Genomic DNA, 17,234 nt, shown 5'->3' on the forward strand with positions numbered 1-17,234 from the left:
AACAGAATAACAGAATACTTAAGTACCAAGATAGCAGTAACTTGTCAAATAGGCAAATGCTGTCTACCTGCAAACGCCATGGTCGCACCAGCCATGCCCACTGCACATGTTGGGACACTGCTGTCCGATGTAGATGTTGTCTAAGGCCCATTCATCCAGTGCTGTGTAGTAGCACTGACTCCAGCGGAAACGTGTGGCACTGGACCTTAAAAGCAATAACAGTGCTTTAATGTGGATGCTTTACAGTACTGCAGGCAAAAAATGCAACTATAAAAAGTCAAATTGGTATTGCAGTCATTGCTCAGCCTGTAAAAACTAACACAACCAAAGACAGAGTCTTACAAGTGAACTTTCTATATGATGTTGCTTACTGCACAGGGTTACATAAAAGACTTGGCTGTTAATAATGACATTTCCGTTGAAGACTACAGAGATGCTGTAGAAACTTTATGCTTAATGGCCACACTAATATAAGACAAATCTATCAATGAATATTATCAGATTTTTATTAAGTGCCATCCTGTGAGGGTGTAAGGTTGCAAAACAAGAAAGTTGGATCAAGAGTGTGACCTTGACTTTTATATTTTTGGATGGTTAATAGGGTATAATGCATGCAAAAAGGTTTCATATGATATTTATTCAAAAAATAATCTTTGAAATTAAACTTCTTGCAACTAAGCATTTCTCTTCTTTGAATAGTGACTATTTCCATTCAAAAAGTTTTGAGTTTCTTATAGGATACAGACAATGATACTAAACTAGATTATGCTAGTGACATTATGGTGACATTACAGTCATCAGTTTTTGAAAAAGACTGTCACCAGCAAGCCTTCTCAAGCTTTACTGCCAACTGGTACAATGTGATGCCAAACCAGCTGGTGGGATGGAATGGGTAGAATCTTGTCCATGCTCATACAGATGTGGCTGGGAGATTGAGAAAAGATATTGCATATGAAGTGAAGCAAAAATGGGAAATCATTATGATGGACTACAAGGAGCTGTGCTGGTTGCATGGTAGATCTGGGGAAAGAAAGGGATGGCTGAGGCGATGTGGGAAGTGAAGCTTTGTTATAGTGCTACAAAGACGATAGATAGGGAAAGCAAAGCTGACAGCAGCAAAAAAAAATTCAGACACTACCTGGGGCTTTGTCTGGCCACAGGCTGACAGGGAAGGCAAAGGAGGAGCAGCAGGAAATTTCTACAAGAAGCAGGAGATTCTTTCCAACAAAGTGTCTAAGCCACATGGCTATGATATGACGGCATGAGATACAATGCGCTAATTCTAACTTAAGAAAAAGACCCTTCCTCACTTTCTGGAAATCATATAGAGTAAGGTGTTAAGATGAACATAATAAAGGTGGCTGAGTCACCTGCTCATATGAAGAGGAAGAATGAATATGGGAGGCTTGGGTAGCTAAAATGGACAGTATGGCACAGCAGTTACCCAGCCAGTTACACACTAGAAGCATACAAAGATCAAATTAATCTATGCTTGGATAATTTTTTAGAATTCAAATGCATGAACTTCTTTAAAAAACAAAAACCAAGGCTGCCCAAGGACTTGATGTTCAATTGCAATGACCTTTGTTTTCTTTTTTTCAGTACCTGTTTGATATTGTAAGTACTGTAAGTATTTTTACAGCATTATAGAGCTAATCTGGGGGCAGATCTACAGATTAAATACTTCCTCAGGATACAATGCCTTGATGGGTTACATTACAAGAGCTATGAATTATTCATTAAAAGTGCACAATTTCAGCAATCTGCCCAATAGGGACTTCCTAAGCATGCAATAGACACAACGTCCAGTAAATACTGACCACAGTTATTTTCTGAGTACTCTGAAGCCAGCACGTTGCCTTAATGGTGTTGCTCATGTTCACTACAGTGCATCAACAGTGCATTTACCCAGAGAGTGGTGAGGTACTGGAACAGGCTGCCCAGAAAGGTTGTGGATGCCCCATCCTTGGAGGTGTTCAAGGCCAGGTTGGATGGGACCCTGGGCAGCCTGTTTTAGCATTTAACGTGGAGGTTGATGACCCTGCATGTGGCAGGGGGGTTGGAGATTCATGATCCTTGAGGTCCCTTCCAACCCTGGCCATTCTGTGATTCTGTGAACTGTGCCTCAGGGAGCACTGCACAAACTGTGCTCTGGAGAGCTGTGGTAGTGGGTATTAAATCTGATGTGCACTGAGGAAAAGAGCAATATTGAAAGCAAATAAAGGCTTTTATGCATACAAATAAAAAAAAAAGACCTTCCAGCGGGGAAAAAAAAAAGCATCATGTTGTCTGTGACAGGAATGGGAGCTGTGGCTTCCTTGTTTTTTGTTAGGGGCCATGTGTGGGCAGAGGTGTGCAACCCTACAGGCCCAGAAGTACCTACACAGAGGTATAGAGTAGCATAGAGGTAATTAGGACATCAAGCAAAGAGACGTCTCCCCCAGAAAGAACTTCACCACCACACATCCCTAACCCCCAGAACGCAGGGTGGTGGTGGAGGCCTGGCTGAAGGTGAGGCCTGTGGGCTGAGGTTTCCATTGCAAAAGCAATGCTTCTGGAAAGCCAGTCCTTGTTGCTTGTGAGAGCTTTCCAACACTGCTCTGCATTGCAAAGGAACAACAGCTTAAGAGGATTATGCTGTTAAAAATGGTAATCAACCATTTAAAAATACCATGTTAATTAAGGAAAAAAAATAAGAAGCTGAACGTCAGCTTCATTCTCAGTTTTCTGAACTGTCACTGTCTGGATGGACATCTACTCAAATGGGAAGCATGTATCAGGGAGTTATAAAATAATTTCATTACAAGCAAAATAAACCTCTCCCATACTTCAACAAGAGTTGCAGTTGATGATCTTTAAGGGTCTCTTCCAACTCACATGATTCTGTGATTCTCTACTTCCTCCCAGCTTTTTCTACAAGGTTAAAATACTACTGGAAGGTTCTTTGGCCTTCTGATGACACCATATCTAAATCAGACTGATGTCAAATGGAAGTCACTGCTGCTGCCTGTAATTTTACATGAGCAAAAGGAAATGGTGGTGAGTCCCAGATGTCTTGCAAGTGAAATGAAGCTTATAATTTTTTTTTCAGATATGTGATTTAAATAAAATCATTGTCTTCTCTCCTGATATTAAAAAAATGAAAAATTTAACGCAAATTTGTGGTTGATACAATTACATTTGCTACCTTCTGAGTTACCATAATTACATTTACCCAATTATCCTGAAACTCTCATTCAGTCATTAGGTGTTGATTTGTTTATGAAGTCAGCAACTGACAGCTGCTTGTATCTCATTAAAGCCTGTTCATATGTAAATGTCTTCCATAAAACTGAAATTAATTTTCATCAGTGTTAGAAATATTCAGTTCAAGTACAATACAATTTCAGTGAGCAGGTGCATACATTTCATTTCTCCAACAAAACTCTCACAGTTGCAGCAGATTTCCTTCTGCACCAAATTTTGGATAACACGAATACCATGTAAACTCGTGTGTGCCAGATGCTGAACATCTACAAACACACAAAAATACCAGCACACCCAGAAAGTTTTACAACAGAGCTAGTTTCTGTTACAAGCAAATTTCTGGTGCACAGTAACAAAGCCTGATGCTTCCAATGCACCAAAGCTGCAAACTCTCAGTAAAAAGATGTGCATGCAACAATGAGACCTCAGGAAATTGTATTGGAGCTGTGTAATAGTATGAGGGCTTACTGAGGCCACCAACTGTCACACTGGGACTATTAAGAACTCAAGTCCAGGTCTATGTTTGGCAGCACTTCTGCACTGCTTTTTCTGGCCATCATCTATGTTTTGCAAGTTAGTGCTTGCAGTGAGCAGGAAGGGAACAGAAGGTGGTGAGAGGCAGTTCTGAAGCCATGTGCCAGAGGGAATCTGATTGTCATATGTCCACCAGCAAACCTGAGGCAGAGACCTGCCCAGTGTTTGTTACTGTATATGTGGTATACAGTAGATTCAAAAATGCAAAAAATTCTCCTTCCAGTCAGAACCCAAGGACTGACCAAACCTTGCTGATGACACCAACGGTGAGAGGAAGAGAGGCTGAGATCAGCTTTGTGAATCAGATTACTTCTGGTGGGGGTTATTCTTCCTCCTTACCCTAACTACTCAGTAGCACAGCAGCACAGCACAGTCATAGTGAAAATGTGTTTTATGAAATCCGAAGTGATGTTCAGTGGTAATTTGTACCCTAATTACAAACAAAACTCTGATAACAGATGGGAATCCTTTCAGATAAAAGACAAGGTATGAAATATTTATGATTTGTTCACAGTATAAAATGGTAACCTGGTTATTATTTCACCATAATTTTTCCCCACAGTCTCCTAAATTAAAATGGAATTATTTGTTTCTGTCAACTCATTCGCTGAGGAAAATTACTAGATCTTAAAGAATAAAAGCTCCACAACACCAGTATTAGCCCCAATTATAAAATGTATAATAATAACCTGGAGTATTTAAATTAAATTTAAAATAACAGCGTACTTTGGAATAGATCCTAAAAAAAATCTAGACACTTTTAAAACCTTCTAAGTGCCTCCATGATCCACAGATTCTATAGATCATTACATGCTACAGATCAGCATGTAAGATTTATAATTATAGGCTAATGCACGCCATTTGGTATTATCTGACTTGACATGCTTTAAAGATTCAATTTTTGTCCCTGATGGTTTGTCTGTAATTATGAAATTCTGCAAATTGGCTATACTGAAAGAATAGTAAGTATTTTGGATGCAGGTAATATTGCTTGTTATGCTGAGGCTATGGACAGTGCAGAATAAAATGGCAACAGAAGGAAAACACAAAGACAACTTAATCTGTGCAAGTTCTCATTGTAGCTGCTGTTAGGTAGAACAGAAGCAAGAAGCAGAGCATAGGAATAATAATAATAATGCAGGAAATGAATGAAGATTAGCAAGATCTACAACTACCTTCTAGTTGTACATTATAGTAAAGCTTTTAAAATAAATAATAGAAGAAATAACTTAGTTAAATTATAATGTTAGGGCAAAAAAAGGTTTTATTACAGTAAGGTGAATAGGATTCTTTTTTTAAAAAGCTATTTTTGAAGACATGCTATAAAAAGAAACAAAAGGTAAAAAATTCCCAGAAATGAATAATTAGTTATTGTTTATGCAAGGTTTTGGTCTGGAGATGTAAACAATAAGGAATGTTAAAAATAAAAATTAACAATATAAATAAACACTTCCTCCAGTGACCCATTTAAAGAGAAGCCACTATTTTTGAAAGGATCTGAATTTTATTAGAAGTCACAATATACATTAAAAACAATCCTTAACAATAGTTTCTAGTGACTTCAGCAGCATTTCATTCCAAGGACATGAGGAAGGCATTTTATGTTAAACACCAGTGACTTGAGTTTGCCCCTATATCACCTATTGTCTTCAGAATGATCTACATGGGACTTCATCTTTGTAGCAGTGTAAAAGCAGACAAAGCAGATGAACTATCTGTACCCTCCCCTCCACTCCCCTCCCCTCCAGAAAGAAAGAAAGAAAGAAAGAGAGAGGGAGGCTCACCAAGTTTTCTGTGGTAAAAGGACAGTGATTCTCCTCCACTGAGTAAATTCGCTGGAATGGTAAATACTTGCTGAGGTAAACTCCTGGCAGCTCGGCATACTTGGAAGACATTCCTTGAAATAACACATTTCAAAACCAGGATAAAGTTGAGGCAGAGTTAGGAACAAACATGATGTTTAAACATTCATTGAACCGGAAGCTTCTGAACCTGAATCTGGGTCCAGATGTCAGAGTGAAAACCCCACAAGTAGAAAAACCCTGGGATGCTCCAGATAAATTTGTCAAAAAACTAGCAACGGACAATTTAGGATAGAATGAACTCATATGATCCTTTTAGAGAGCTATGCTTCATGTTAGTGTCTAGTAATCTATTTTCTCCATGAGGGTGTCTAGTTCATTTTTATATTATTCTCACCCTAGCACCTAGCATCAGCAGTGGATAAGGTCTACAAATGTACAATGAAATAAGTCTACACAGCTGACCTCCCTACCACTACACCAGTCATGTTAGAGATCTACATGCAAAGCCTCACCTGGGAACAACAGTCTTTCTCTCTGCAGTGGGAGCAATAGGGACCAACAGTTGCCCAAGAGCATCAGTTTTAGGCACCCAGCTGAAGTCACTAAAACTGCATCTAAATGCCCTTACCATGCTCTGCGGGTGTAAACCAATAGCAAGTGATGCAATTTTGCTCCTTCAGCTTCTATGATCTTGAATCTTTAATTCAAGACTCCCAGAGAGGTCTGTTACCAAAATCCTCTTTCTTCTTTTCAGAAAATCTGATCATTGCCACATCTTTTTATTTATTTTTTTTTATTGTAATGAATATGACACAGTCCATTAAACCACTTTCTAGAGCTGTTCTTCCCTTGTGACTCTATTTTTCTTCAATATTCCATTTACTTTTTTATATATTACCAGAGTAGCACCCCAGATTTTTGTAGTTTGGCTTTGATGAAGTATTAGTAAAGCATTTAAGCTTGTGTGTAATTTTTCTCGCTACCCATTTGGGGAATCCATTCTACCACTACTGTCTCAGTATAGCTGCTTCCAGATCATCTCCAGCTCTCCCACAGTCTTCTCTGCTGGACTCATACCCATGAAGTATGTCAGACACAAGGGACTTTCACTCTTCTGTGCATTATACTTTGCTATGAAACTAATAACAAAGCAGTGATACTCTATGGTAGTTAAAACAATTGGGAATATTTATATAGTGAAATATAAGGAAGAGCAGAATATATTATTATTTCACAAAAAAATCTGTTGCTCAAGTATCTTAGAACGTTAAAAGAAGATTTGATATCTTATTCTGTTTTTTATTGATGTTGTTTTTTTTCCCAGTAGATTTTCTAAAGGATTAGTTTCCTTTCCAGCCATTTTCAAACATATTTTGTTGAGTCATCTCCCATAAAAGATCTTAGAAAATAGGATCTGATCAGTGTGTGTGAAGCAAAGAAGGCTTTTGAACATCTCAACTAGTGTTTTGTGTATTGGCCAGATTACATCCTTGAAGCATACTACAAATAGTCTTCTTTTTAGTGCTGAATCACAGCAAATTGGATGGTATCAGGAAAATGATTTGGCTGCAAGGCCTTCTTTCTGAATTCAGTTCCACTGAGACAGGAAAGGAGCACTAAAATCTCAAGGCAACTGATCTTTCACTGATGACAAAGTAAAGCCCCAAACATCTATCACTATGAACTATTCCTAGATACCATGGTGATGCCTGCTAGATTTAAAAAACATGAAAATCATTTGAAATACAGTATTTAGAGCTTTCCTCTTAATTCTGTATAAGGAAAAAAAAATATTACTTTGAGCTGTAAAGCTCAAAATTTCAGTTATTGACATTTCTCTACTTTGCACTCCAAAGTAAATATGGCAAAACAATACGAAGCAGGAAATGGTTTCATTAGTCATAAAAGATGTTGGACTGTACGTTCAAATGCCTTTGTGAACATGTATGTTCAGGCACTGAACAGGCACTGAAAAGGCATCGAAAGCAGTTTCCTGACACTTTCTGAACCTGGTCAGAGGTAGCTGAAAGATGTTTGTTAGTTCACACTGAAGTCAGAATAATTCCAGCTTCCCATCTAAGATGGAAGACAAAAGCACAAATTACAGCCAAATGTGCTATTCATGTTTGTGCTGAGACAGAGCTACGCCACGCAGGGAAATAGTGCTGAACACTGCTATTTGCACTTCACCTGAGAAGGGGAAAACCATTGGTCATTACTTCCCTGCACTATGTTTGAACCAGGGATGGGAGATGAAAGGCTCTACATTACAATCCCCAGAAGGAATGTGCTTTCCACTTATGAAACATCTGAGCACAGGGGCAGAAATAATTTCTATCCATTTAAATTCCAAGAAACAGTAAATGCATTTTACTTCGAAAAACAAAGCAACAGCTCAGGAAAGATCTATGGCTCTGTCTAGCACAACAATTCTTTTTCCAGACCTGGTCCACTCCTGTCAGAATTTTGTTTCAGACTTTCATGTACTTTCTTCCAAATATGATGAATAATAGTTTAGGCACTTCTGTTAGTCATTTTTACTGAACTCCAACTGAAGGCTCTTTTATAGAAAAGGGAATGAGGGAAACATCTTCCTTTGTCCTATGCCATAAGTATATTTCAGATGAATAATATAATAATAATAAGCAGTGATTACGGAAGACAAAGGTCCATGCTCCCAACCTCACCTCCTGAACAAGATGCCACGTGAGGCCGTGATTGGTGGAGTACTCCAGTTTCACCTGGTTGTCCATATGAGGAGTAAACTTCTGGCCACAGCCCATTACCAGGTTGAACTGTATCATATATGAAGCTCCAATCTGCATAGACTGGGTCTCCACGTAGCGCATGCTAGAAGTTAACTTCGAATCTCCTGTAAAACTGAGAGATGTAAGGAAAGAATAAGGATTCATCTTCAAAGTAAGTCAGGAGGGAATATTATGAATGGTTATGTATTAAATAGTGTTACCACTTTCTTTGTTCTGTCGATTAGCATGTGGGATATGACAATGCACAGAAGGATCTTTCTGTTGGTACTTCTGTAAATTACCAGGAAGGCCTTGATGTATCCCAGAGTATGAAACACTGAATTATTCTGTTAGTTCTTACTCTACGCTCTTTGTATGAAGGATCAAGTTAAAATCAACCAAAGGATAACATACAGAGAAAACCCTACAACAAAACCAAAGCTCATTCCCCAGGAGCATTCGTTACCTAAAGTCATGTCGCAGTAACAACTGTAATTTCATTCAAACACTGGACAGTAGAGATACACTGAATTAGGGTAAAATATTCTTATTAACTAGACTTTTCATTTAGTTGATTTTTCAACCGATTCCATTTGCAATGCCTTTACTGACTTTTGACTGCTTCTGATTTAATTTTATTTTCAGCTTCTTGTCTGTGGGATATAAGAGCTGTAACACATTATCCAGTGGACTGGGGATAATTATTAATACTGCTTGAAATACACCAGGCGTCATCTATGATACAAGGTATCCAGTTATCACATTCAAGGTAACACAATATATAGTTTAAAATTATAAGGTAATTTCAAATTAAATGCAGGGTTGCTTTTTTAATTTGTTTTAAATGTATCATTGAAAAGGGAAAAAAAAAAAAATCAAATGCAAGAGATGTAGAAAGAGATGTAAAGAGAAAGTAATAATGGCATAAACTTTGAATCCTGCAGACTATCCTACAAGACAGAATGTTCAGAAGGAATGAGAACAGCCTCCCTTCCTCACTTAGAGATGTTCAAGTAGTATCTTCAGAAGTACTGTAGTCTCTTCAGCTTCAGCATTTTCCAAGCCCTTTCTTAAATGTAAACAGTTTGGGATAGAGATCACATCTTTTAAAGACAACCCCTGCAAAACATTATGCAACAATAAAGGGATACATATTGTGTGGAGAAGATGAAGACAATTACCTAATTAAGGAACACCCTTATGGTTGAGTGAACTACAGTTTAACACCTGAAAAGAGAAACTCCTGAACTATCAATACTGCACAGTAGAACTTACTGGCTTTCACCTCTGTAAGTTTTAAGTTCTTAAAGGTGTCAGTGTAAAGACAGGATTAGAAACCAGTTACACAGCACTTCTTTGAAGTAAATTCACCAACCAACTCTTTTTTCCTATAGACCCCTATCTAGAGAGAACAGTTTAAATTAAAATAAAAATATTGAAATAATTAAAGCTGACTTGCTATTAATTTCTGCAATGCAGTTTGGAACTTCATGGCTGATGTGGGAAATCAAAGTTCTACAAAAGCCAGTACAACAACCACACCCTTTGGGTATCAGTCAGCTGCATGCAGTGTAGTTAGCTGAAAGTTACATATCACAGTGATTTGGATAATGATTTAACATTGCAGTTCTGCAAACAACGCAACTATGTTTAGGTAATGCATAAATAACCTAAAGCTCAACAAACAGAATGAAAAAGTTGAAATAAAACAGTTTGATAAGAAGATTGTTTAGAAGCTGTCTTCCCCAAAGTGATTTAAGTGAAGGAGTAGTACTCAGCCTAGGTAAAAAGAATTAAAGCTTTTAGATTGTCTTTGCCACCACAAAAAACACCCTCAATTCAATAACACTGACATAAAATTAGGCAAAAAAAATCAATAAAAAATGTATCTTTCCTTTTCTAGTGGCAATTCCAATTATGATTAGTACCTTCTTAGTTCAGCAATCATTTTAATGCAATAATTTAGCCACTGGATATTGTACACAGTACATTCAGTGAGCATTACTTTAAAGTCAAAACAGTTCTTGAAAATAAATATTAAATAAATGTGAAAAAGAATGCTAATGAGGAGATGAAGACAATCTCTGATACTCCACACAGAGCTCTTTTCAGGGGAGGAAATCACATTATGTGTTCACAAAGGCCCTTATCATCCACAAATTGCCTCCAGCTGAACAAAGATAGCATTAAAGGTGGGTCCTCCACCTTACTTGCCATTTCTTTGCTCTCCAGCTCTTCTGTGTATGTGGTTGGAGTAGGTTTTTCTGCTGGAATACCAAATGTAGGAGTCATACAGCTGGAATACATTTCTGGATTTTGTACAAGACAGAATAACATCCCTGGCATTGCAGTAATTAGCCGAAAAAGAAAACAAACAAACAAAAAAAGACCCCCACCTTCAGGAATTGAGAATGCAGAGGCTACATTTTTGTATAAATATGTAGTTGTGAGTTGTTTTCTAGCTTGTATATAATTAGACCTGTGGAGGAGCAGGAACACAATACCCATAGGTACCCTCAGAACAATCGCTCTCCCTCCAAGCACTGCCAACTAATTGGTACTTCTGGGAATGATATCACAGCGAATGTCAGCCAGTCTGCACTTCTCCAAACTGCTCTGGGATTCCCAGAGTTCCCACATCTTCACGGCCGGTACTTTCAGGAATACTGAAAAGCCACATGGATGCAGTTGATTTCGTAAAGCTGCACTAACAGAAGACATTGACGTGCCAGCCAAACGCTCATGCTGGCCCCAGCTCTGCTCGCATCAAAGGCAGAAGTTTTTGTCTTTTTATGTCACATCATACCTATTTCATTAGATAATTCCTAAATGTATTAATGCATTTTAATTGAGTTAATTACCTGAAAGAAAAATCCTGCATGTTTCAGAATAGTAATTAAACTAAAAGACAAGCTATCAAGCTGCAGAGACTGTTGTATTGCTCCACAATGGTAGTTTACTTTGACAGTCTTTTCTCCTGACAGCTCAGGGGTAATAGGACACTCTCATCTGTTACATGAAGTTCAATCATAATGTCATAGTCTGACTGAAGACTGTTTGTTTTATTTATATGATGCACTTTCATTTGGGTTAAAACACGGCCTGTGTATGAATATTTTGGAGAGGTGATGAATTATTGTAAGCCATTAATTACTTCATTTTAAGTGTGTTCTTCAGGCTTTCAGAACACACATTACACTTGCAGTTAGAACCAAAGTCAAACCAAATGTTGACAATAAGAATCAAATCAAGTGACTGTTTCAGTTATAATCAATCATTATGAAACAATTAAAAATCACCCTTGCTCAGAACACATACTTATCAACAAATCCCTCTTTCTGAAGGAAACCAGATACTGGAAAGAATAATCTCCCTCTTCAAAACTTTTCCCCAATTTTAAGCATAAATATTTCAGATTTACAGATTCTGAGGCAGAAATGAAGACCTAGCAGAAAATTAAAGGCAATCCAGCAAAAATAGGCCTTGGGATGACACCCCGTAAAATGATTTATAGTGTATTTACCATAGTCCTACTAATGAAAAAGCAGTTGTCAGAGTTCTCAAGAGGATGGTGTCAGTGCTACTGCAAACTCTTCTCATATAGTCAAGAGTTAGAAAATGAGAACCAAATGGACTCACAGCTGGGAAAAGCCAACAATAATTAATTTAACTAGAATCCATTTGTAGTGATTTTGTATAAGTTCAAATATTTCCCTGGAGAGAAACAAGGTCAGTGAAGGATAGAGTTCATGTCTTCCAGTGATAATGAGAAATACTTATACATACGTAGAAAGGGAATATTACATATGCATCATTTCTTTATTTGATGCATGGAAAGTTAAATGTTACCACTTATAACTGAGCACTTCAAATCCTAGTCAATACATGGCATAGAGATTTTAGCTTAGTGTTTATTTTTCTAAGTCTGTTTGAGAGCCAGAGGAGGAAAACAGGAACTTCTGCTGTCTTAAATAACCTGCCATCCAATAATAAACCAGTCTGAGAAAAACAAGGGGAAAACTATGTCATTAAAATGCTTCCATTTCAACTTGTTGATGAAGAAGATGTAAACAGTTTGAGCCCTAACATGTTGTTTCATGTTAATAAGCAGAGTACCTTCCTCGTCCTTATTAAAGTGCTTAATGGTGCTTCTACTGTCTCATTATCACTGCCAGAATGGGTTCTGTGTTGTCACTACTGCTAAACCAACTTCTTCCAGTTTGACAGATGATCAGAAAGTCAAATCAGATTACTCAGAGGTACTTGTTAATAAAATTCCAACGGTGTTTCTCTCAGTGTCCATGGGGATGCTAAAATTATTTATATTATTTATATTTGTTAGAGGATTTCTGTAATTACTGTGATTGAGGTTTCTCCAAATAAATATACCTGTACCAATTAAAACTATACTGGGTTTACATGTTGGTCAGACTAGCAAAAAACTCCTAGTCAAAACACAGAAGTTAAACTGACTTTACCTAGTATTAATTCCTAATGCTACACTAATGTACTCCAGATTATTTTTTTTTTTAAACAGGTTCATGATTTAGTAAAAAATCTTATTTTTAAACAGGTCTTACATAATTTTCTTTTCTATTTTTTTCAGCTTTTTCTCTTTTCTCACTGTTAAAGGAACATACCAATTGCTTTGGGGCAAATGATGTTTTCTTGCTTTTTTATTTCTAAATAAACAGCACATTTTTGGATATCATTGCAATATGCAGAATCATATAATCATTAAGGTTGGAAAAGACCTGTAGGATTATCATGTCCAACTATCCACCTACACCAACGTAGCCCATTAAACCATGTTCCTTAGTACCACATCTCCATGCTTCTTTAACTCCTCCAGGGTGACTCCACCACCTCCCTGGGCAGCCTGTGCCAATGCCTCATCACTCTTTCCAGGAAAAAATTTTTCCTAATATCCAACCTGAACCTCCTCTAGCACAACTTGAAAACATTCCCCCTTGTCCTACTGCTGTTAATGGGGAGAAGAGGCTGACTCCCACCTCACCACAACCTCCTTTCAGGCAGCTGTAGTGGGCAATAAGGTTTCTTGAGCCTCTTCTTTTCCGTAATGAACAACCCCAGTTTCCTCAGCCATTTCCCATCAGACCTGTGCTCCAGCCCCCTCACCAGCTATGTTGCCCTTTTCTGAACACATTCCAGGGCCTTGATGTTTTTCTTGTGGTAATATGTGATAATAATAATAAATTATAATAATTAATATATATATATAAATAATTAAATAATAATAATAAAATGATTCACAAGTAACAATCATTTAGTTCTTAGTAGGACAAACAGATAAAGAAAAAATTAGAACAGAATTAGCTCTCACCAAAGAGTCCAGTCATGGCCACAGTAAGGCTGAACGTTTCCCAGGTAGAATCCCAGAGACTGTGTGACCTCAACTAGGTTGGTGAAGTCCAGGCTAATGCTATTGAAAAGCACAGAGGTCATAACAATTTCATCGATTGCCCACACATCTTCACCCTGAGAAGAGTGATACGGTTGCCACCATCTGAACTGAATGCCAATCTGTCTTGCATCTTCTGGCAGCTCCACTGAAATTATTCTGAAAAATAAAACAAAATCATTGTTGAAAGTCTCGCTATTGGCAATAACTCCGTGGGGTTGTATTTTTTTGGTTATTTATTAATAACCCTAAATGTCATAGGTTAAATGAAGTCCATAAATACCTTACTTTCTACTGGTATAGTCACAGGGACAGGGGGATCATTAGTTCTCTTAGTAGGCAATGATGATAGTGAGCCATGTGAAAAAGCCACAGAAGAAAATTTATAAAAATGATGTAAATTTTGCTTCTACAGCAGAACTCTGTTCAATCTTTAAAGCTGATTTTCCTTGCTGGTAGAAACCCAGCTGCAGGTCAGGGGCTTAGACTGACAAAGGAATGATCATCTAACCAAGATTTATAAATTCTGCCTCTACTCTCTCAGACACAGTAGATTTTATCTTGATCTGAGGAAATGCATCTTTACATATGTGCTTGTTTCTGCACAGCACTGATGTCATGCCTGTGTTTTTCTTGCCTTAGAAGAACCCATCTCTATAAATTGTCACTTTTAAGTGGAAAAGTTTCATCTTGTTGGCAGTGTGATCTTGTGTAGCTTTTAAGGCACACGCATTTCATGTGTGGTTAAGATATTGGATGTGAGGGACAGGCTCTCCTGGTATGCAAGGCCACCCAATTTGTCATGGCACCTATGTCAACAAACCTATAATTGACAAACTGCAAAGAAAACTAAGAATAGTATCTGATTTCCAGGAGCAATTATCATACACAGCAGCAGGGAGCATACATTAATTGCTACAGCAATGACACTTTCTTGAAAGCTCCATAAATCACCAGGGCCAGACTGCCCCATGCAATGCACGTGAGCTGTAAAACACAAGAGCAAGAGGGACATTTGTCTCCATCACTGTACAATTACATGCTAGCAAAAGGAGTATTGGCAAACTCATCATGTAGCTGATATTTTTCCTTCTCTTTTAGAGGAAATGTGAGTAAAATGACTGATCAGGTAAGCTGGAAAAATCATTTTATTCTTTAAAACCAAGGGTTTTTTTTTCCAGATTTAGGGCATCCTAAGCTGCTTGTTGTAATGCAATGTTCTGTACCTATGAAAGTCTTGTCTCTTCAGCACTCTTAGTGCAAAATCACACTCTTAAAATGGCTTCCTAAAATGGCCTTCTAAAGAGTAAAAGTATGGTACTCCTGTGTAACGTCACATTGATTTTAAATAGAAATATGTTAAGCAATTAGTAAGAAAAATTAAATGGCTTGGTTAATCAAGTGGGAAGGGCTCAAGAAGTCCTGACTGGCACTTCTAGGAGCTGCTTCCTGCTGTCCATAGGCTGAAGTGCCAAGGGACAACCAGAGAAGATGCTGCCATGCCTCCATGGCAATGAACCAGCAGGGCACAAGCTTAGTGAGTGGCAGATGAGTTTATTTTGCCACTCAAATAAACAGATGCTTGAACTATTTCATGCCATTCTAAGAGAAAGACTAAATCCTAATTCTCTCCAGTATGTGAACAATCCACAAGGCTAACCTTTTTTTCTGTCAAGAATTCCATAATAAGCAGCAACTCTACAACTTCGTGGCCAATTTTTAAAGGCACCATTGACTGTAAGTTGCTACCGATACTGAAAGGAGCTGGTGGTTTTGCCTTTCATTGGCCAGTAGGGCAAATCTGAGGAAACTGGCACCCTGGCAAGAACACTGCATCCAACATGTGCCAGGAGGCAGCTGGCACTCACATGAGCTAACGCTCTCTTATAACCTTGAACACATTTCTGTATCTGTGGCTGTCACTGATGCTTGCAACTTTCTTTTCACTCTTAAGCTCTCATAAACTCTCCCATGTGGACACTAATTCTTACTGACAGTAATTTACAGAAAATCCTAAATGGACATACACCACTGATATACCCATTGGACTTTAAAATATTTAACGCATGTTAAAACAATTTTCTCATCCCAGGGGATTAAAGGAACAATTTAAAAACACTGGTACAAACCACCATATTTGGTACATATGTTAGTATGCAGAACCTGACTGCATCTCCAGTTATAACAGCTTCTCCTGTCTGACTTTGATTTGTTGGAGACAGATGGAGAGGGAGGGGGATCCTTGCTAATGACTATTCTGCTGCAGAGAAGAAAAGTGTTCTTACTAACATTACCAGCTACCATTAGATTTCCTAAAAACCAGCTGGGAGACCTTTGCTCTGATCTTATTCTTTCAAGCTATGCGCATACCTAATATTGAAAAGCCACCGCTGTTCTACTGAGAAGAAAAATGCAGCTGTCAAATGTTAGCAGATTAAATGCACCTTTTCAGCAGAACATTAAATGTGTAATTATTTTTTGTGTGACTGAAGATTAATTAAATTTCTGGATACAGATTGATTGCCAAACTTCGTAGCAGTTCATTTATGTTACCAAAAATGCTGATATTTTTAGACAACATAATACAAAATGGTGAAGTGTTCTTCATATTCTTCATCATAATTATTGCCAGCGTTACCTTTGCATTTGTATGTCTGCCATTTTTCTGTATATCCCATAGCAAAACCTTTCTAATCTGCATATGTTGTGCTTAGCTCTCTGCCTTGTGAGAACAACATAAATTCTTTCACACTTAACAGCAAAGAGGAAAAGAAGTGCCTTGCACTAGTAGAATTTACTACACTGATATCTTAAACACCATTAAAATCAGTCACTAGAATGTGTATTTTCCTTTTTGTTATAAAAAATTAATAGCGCTATATATTAAAAACCTTTAGGGAAATAAAGGTCTTACAGTTATAATCTTCAAACTACAGATTAGAAACAGGGCCATATAAAATATATATGTGATGACAATAAAAGATGGGGAAAAGATATCTTGAAGGTTTATGAGTGTTTCATATGATCTTTCCTTCAGAAACACTTAAAACTTCAGAAAATAAAGCCTACACATACTACAGTTTTACCAAACACAGTCATTCTTCTCAGATTTTTGAGTACTTCTTATTGATCCTGAGAAATGTATGTAACATTAGAAGGTTGATTTTTTTGTTTGGTTTTTCCATTACAATATTCTTAAAAAATATTTTGTAATAGATTTATTAACAAAGCGAAGATAGCTCACGCATGGTACAAAGCTATCTTCGGGCAGAAGCAGAGTGGTGGGGAGAGCCCTGTGATGCCATTCTTGGTTCTGCCTTTTGTTTGCCCACTCACAGAGCATCTTCCTTCATTGATATGTATTGGCTTTACTGCTGAGGGTGGCTGCTTCCAGATTAGGGCAGGTTTGAGCAGAGCCAGTCTGGGCAGTTCTGGTCATGTAATACAGTTATGCTTATAGAAACTCCTAATTTTGCATGT

The 17,234-nt window shown here is 37.7% G+C and overlaps 1 protein-coding gene across 1 annotated transcript in view; it reads right to left on the reverse strand.

The window, feature by feature from the left end:
• The window catches only part of RELN (reelin), a 270,856-nt gene that overhangs the window by 69,938 nt on the left and 183,684 nt on the right, over positions 1–17,234 (reverse strand). The window contains exons 20-23 of the mRNA XM_042872293.1: positions 13,677–13,913; positions 8,273–8,465; positions 5,565–5,677; positions 68–205 (exon numbers count right to left, since the gene is read on the reverse strand). Coding sequence (XP_042728227.1) covers positions 68–205; positions 5,565–5,677; positions 8,273–8,465; positions 13,677–13,913 — 681 coding nt within the window. The remainder of the gene's footprint in view (positions 1–67; positions 206–5,564; positions 5,678–8,272; positions 8,466–13,676; positions 13,914–17,234) is intronic.

This window comes from Lagopus leucura, unplaced genomic scaffold (genome assembly GCF_019238085.1).
Source record: "Lagopus leucura isolate 7727_CA_CO unplaced genomic scaffold, USGS_WTPT01 Super-Scaffold_100008, whole genome shotgun sequence".
In the NCBI taxonomy this organism is placed as follows: domain Eukaryota; kingdom Metazoa; phylum Chordata; class Aves; order Galliformes; family Phasianidae; genus Lagopus; species Lagopus leucura.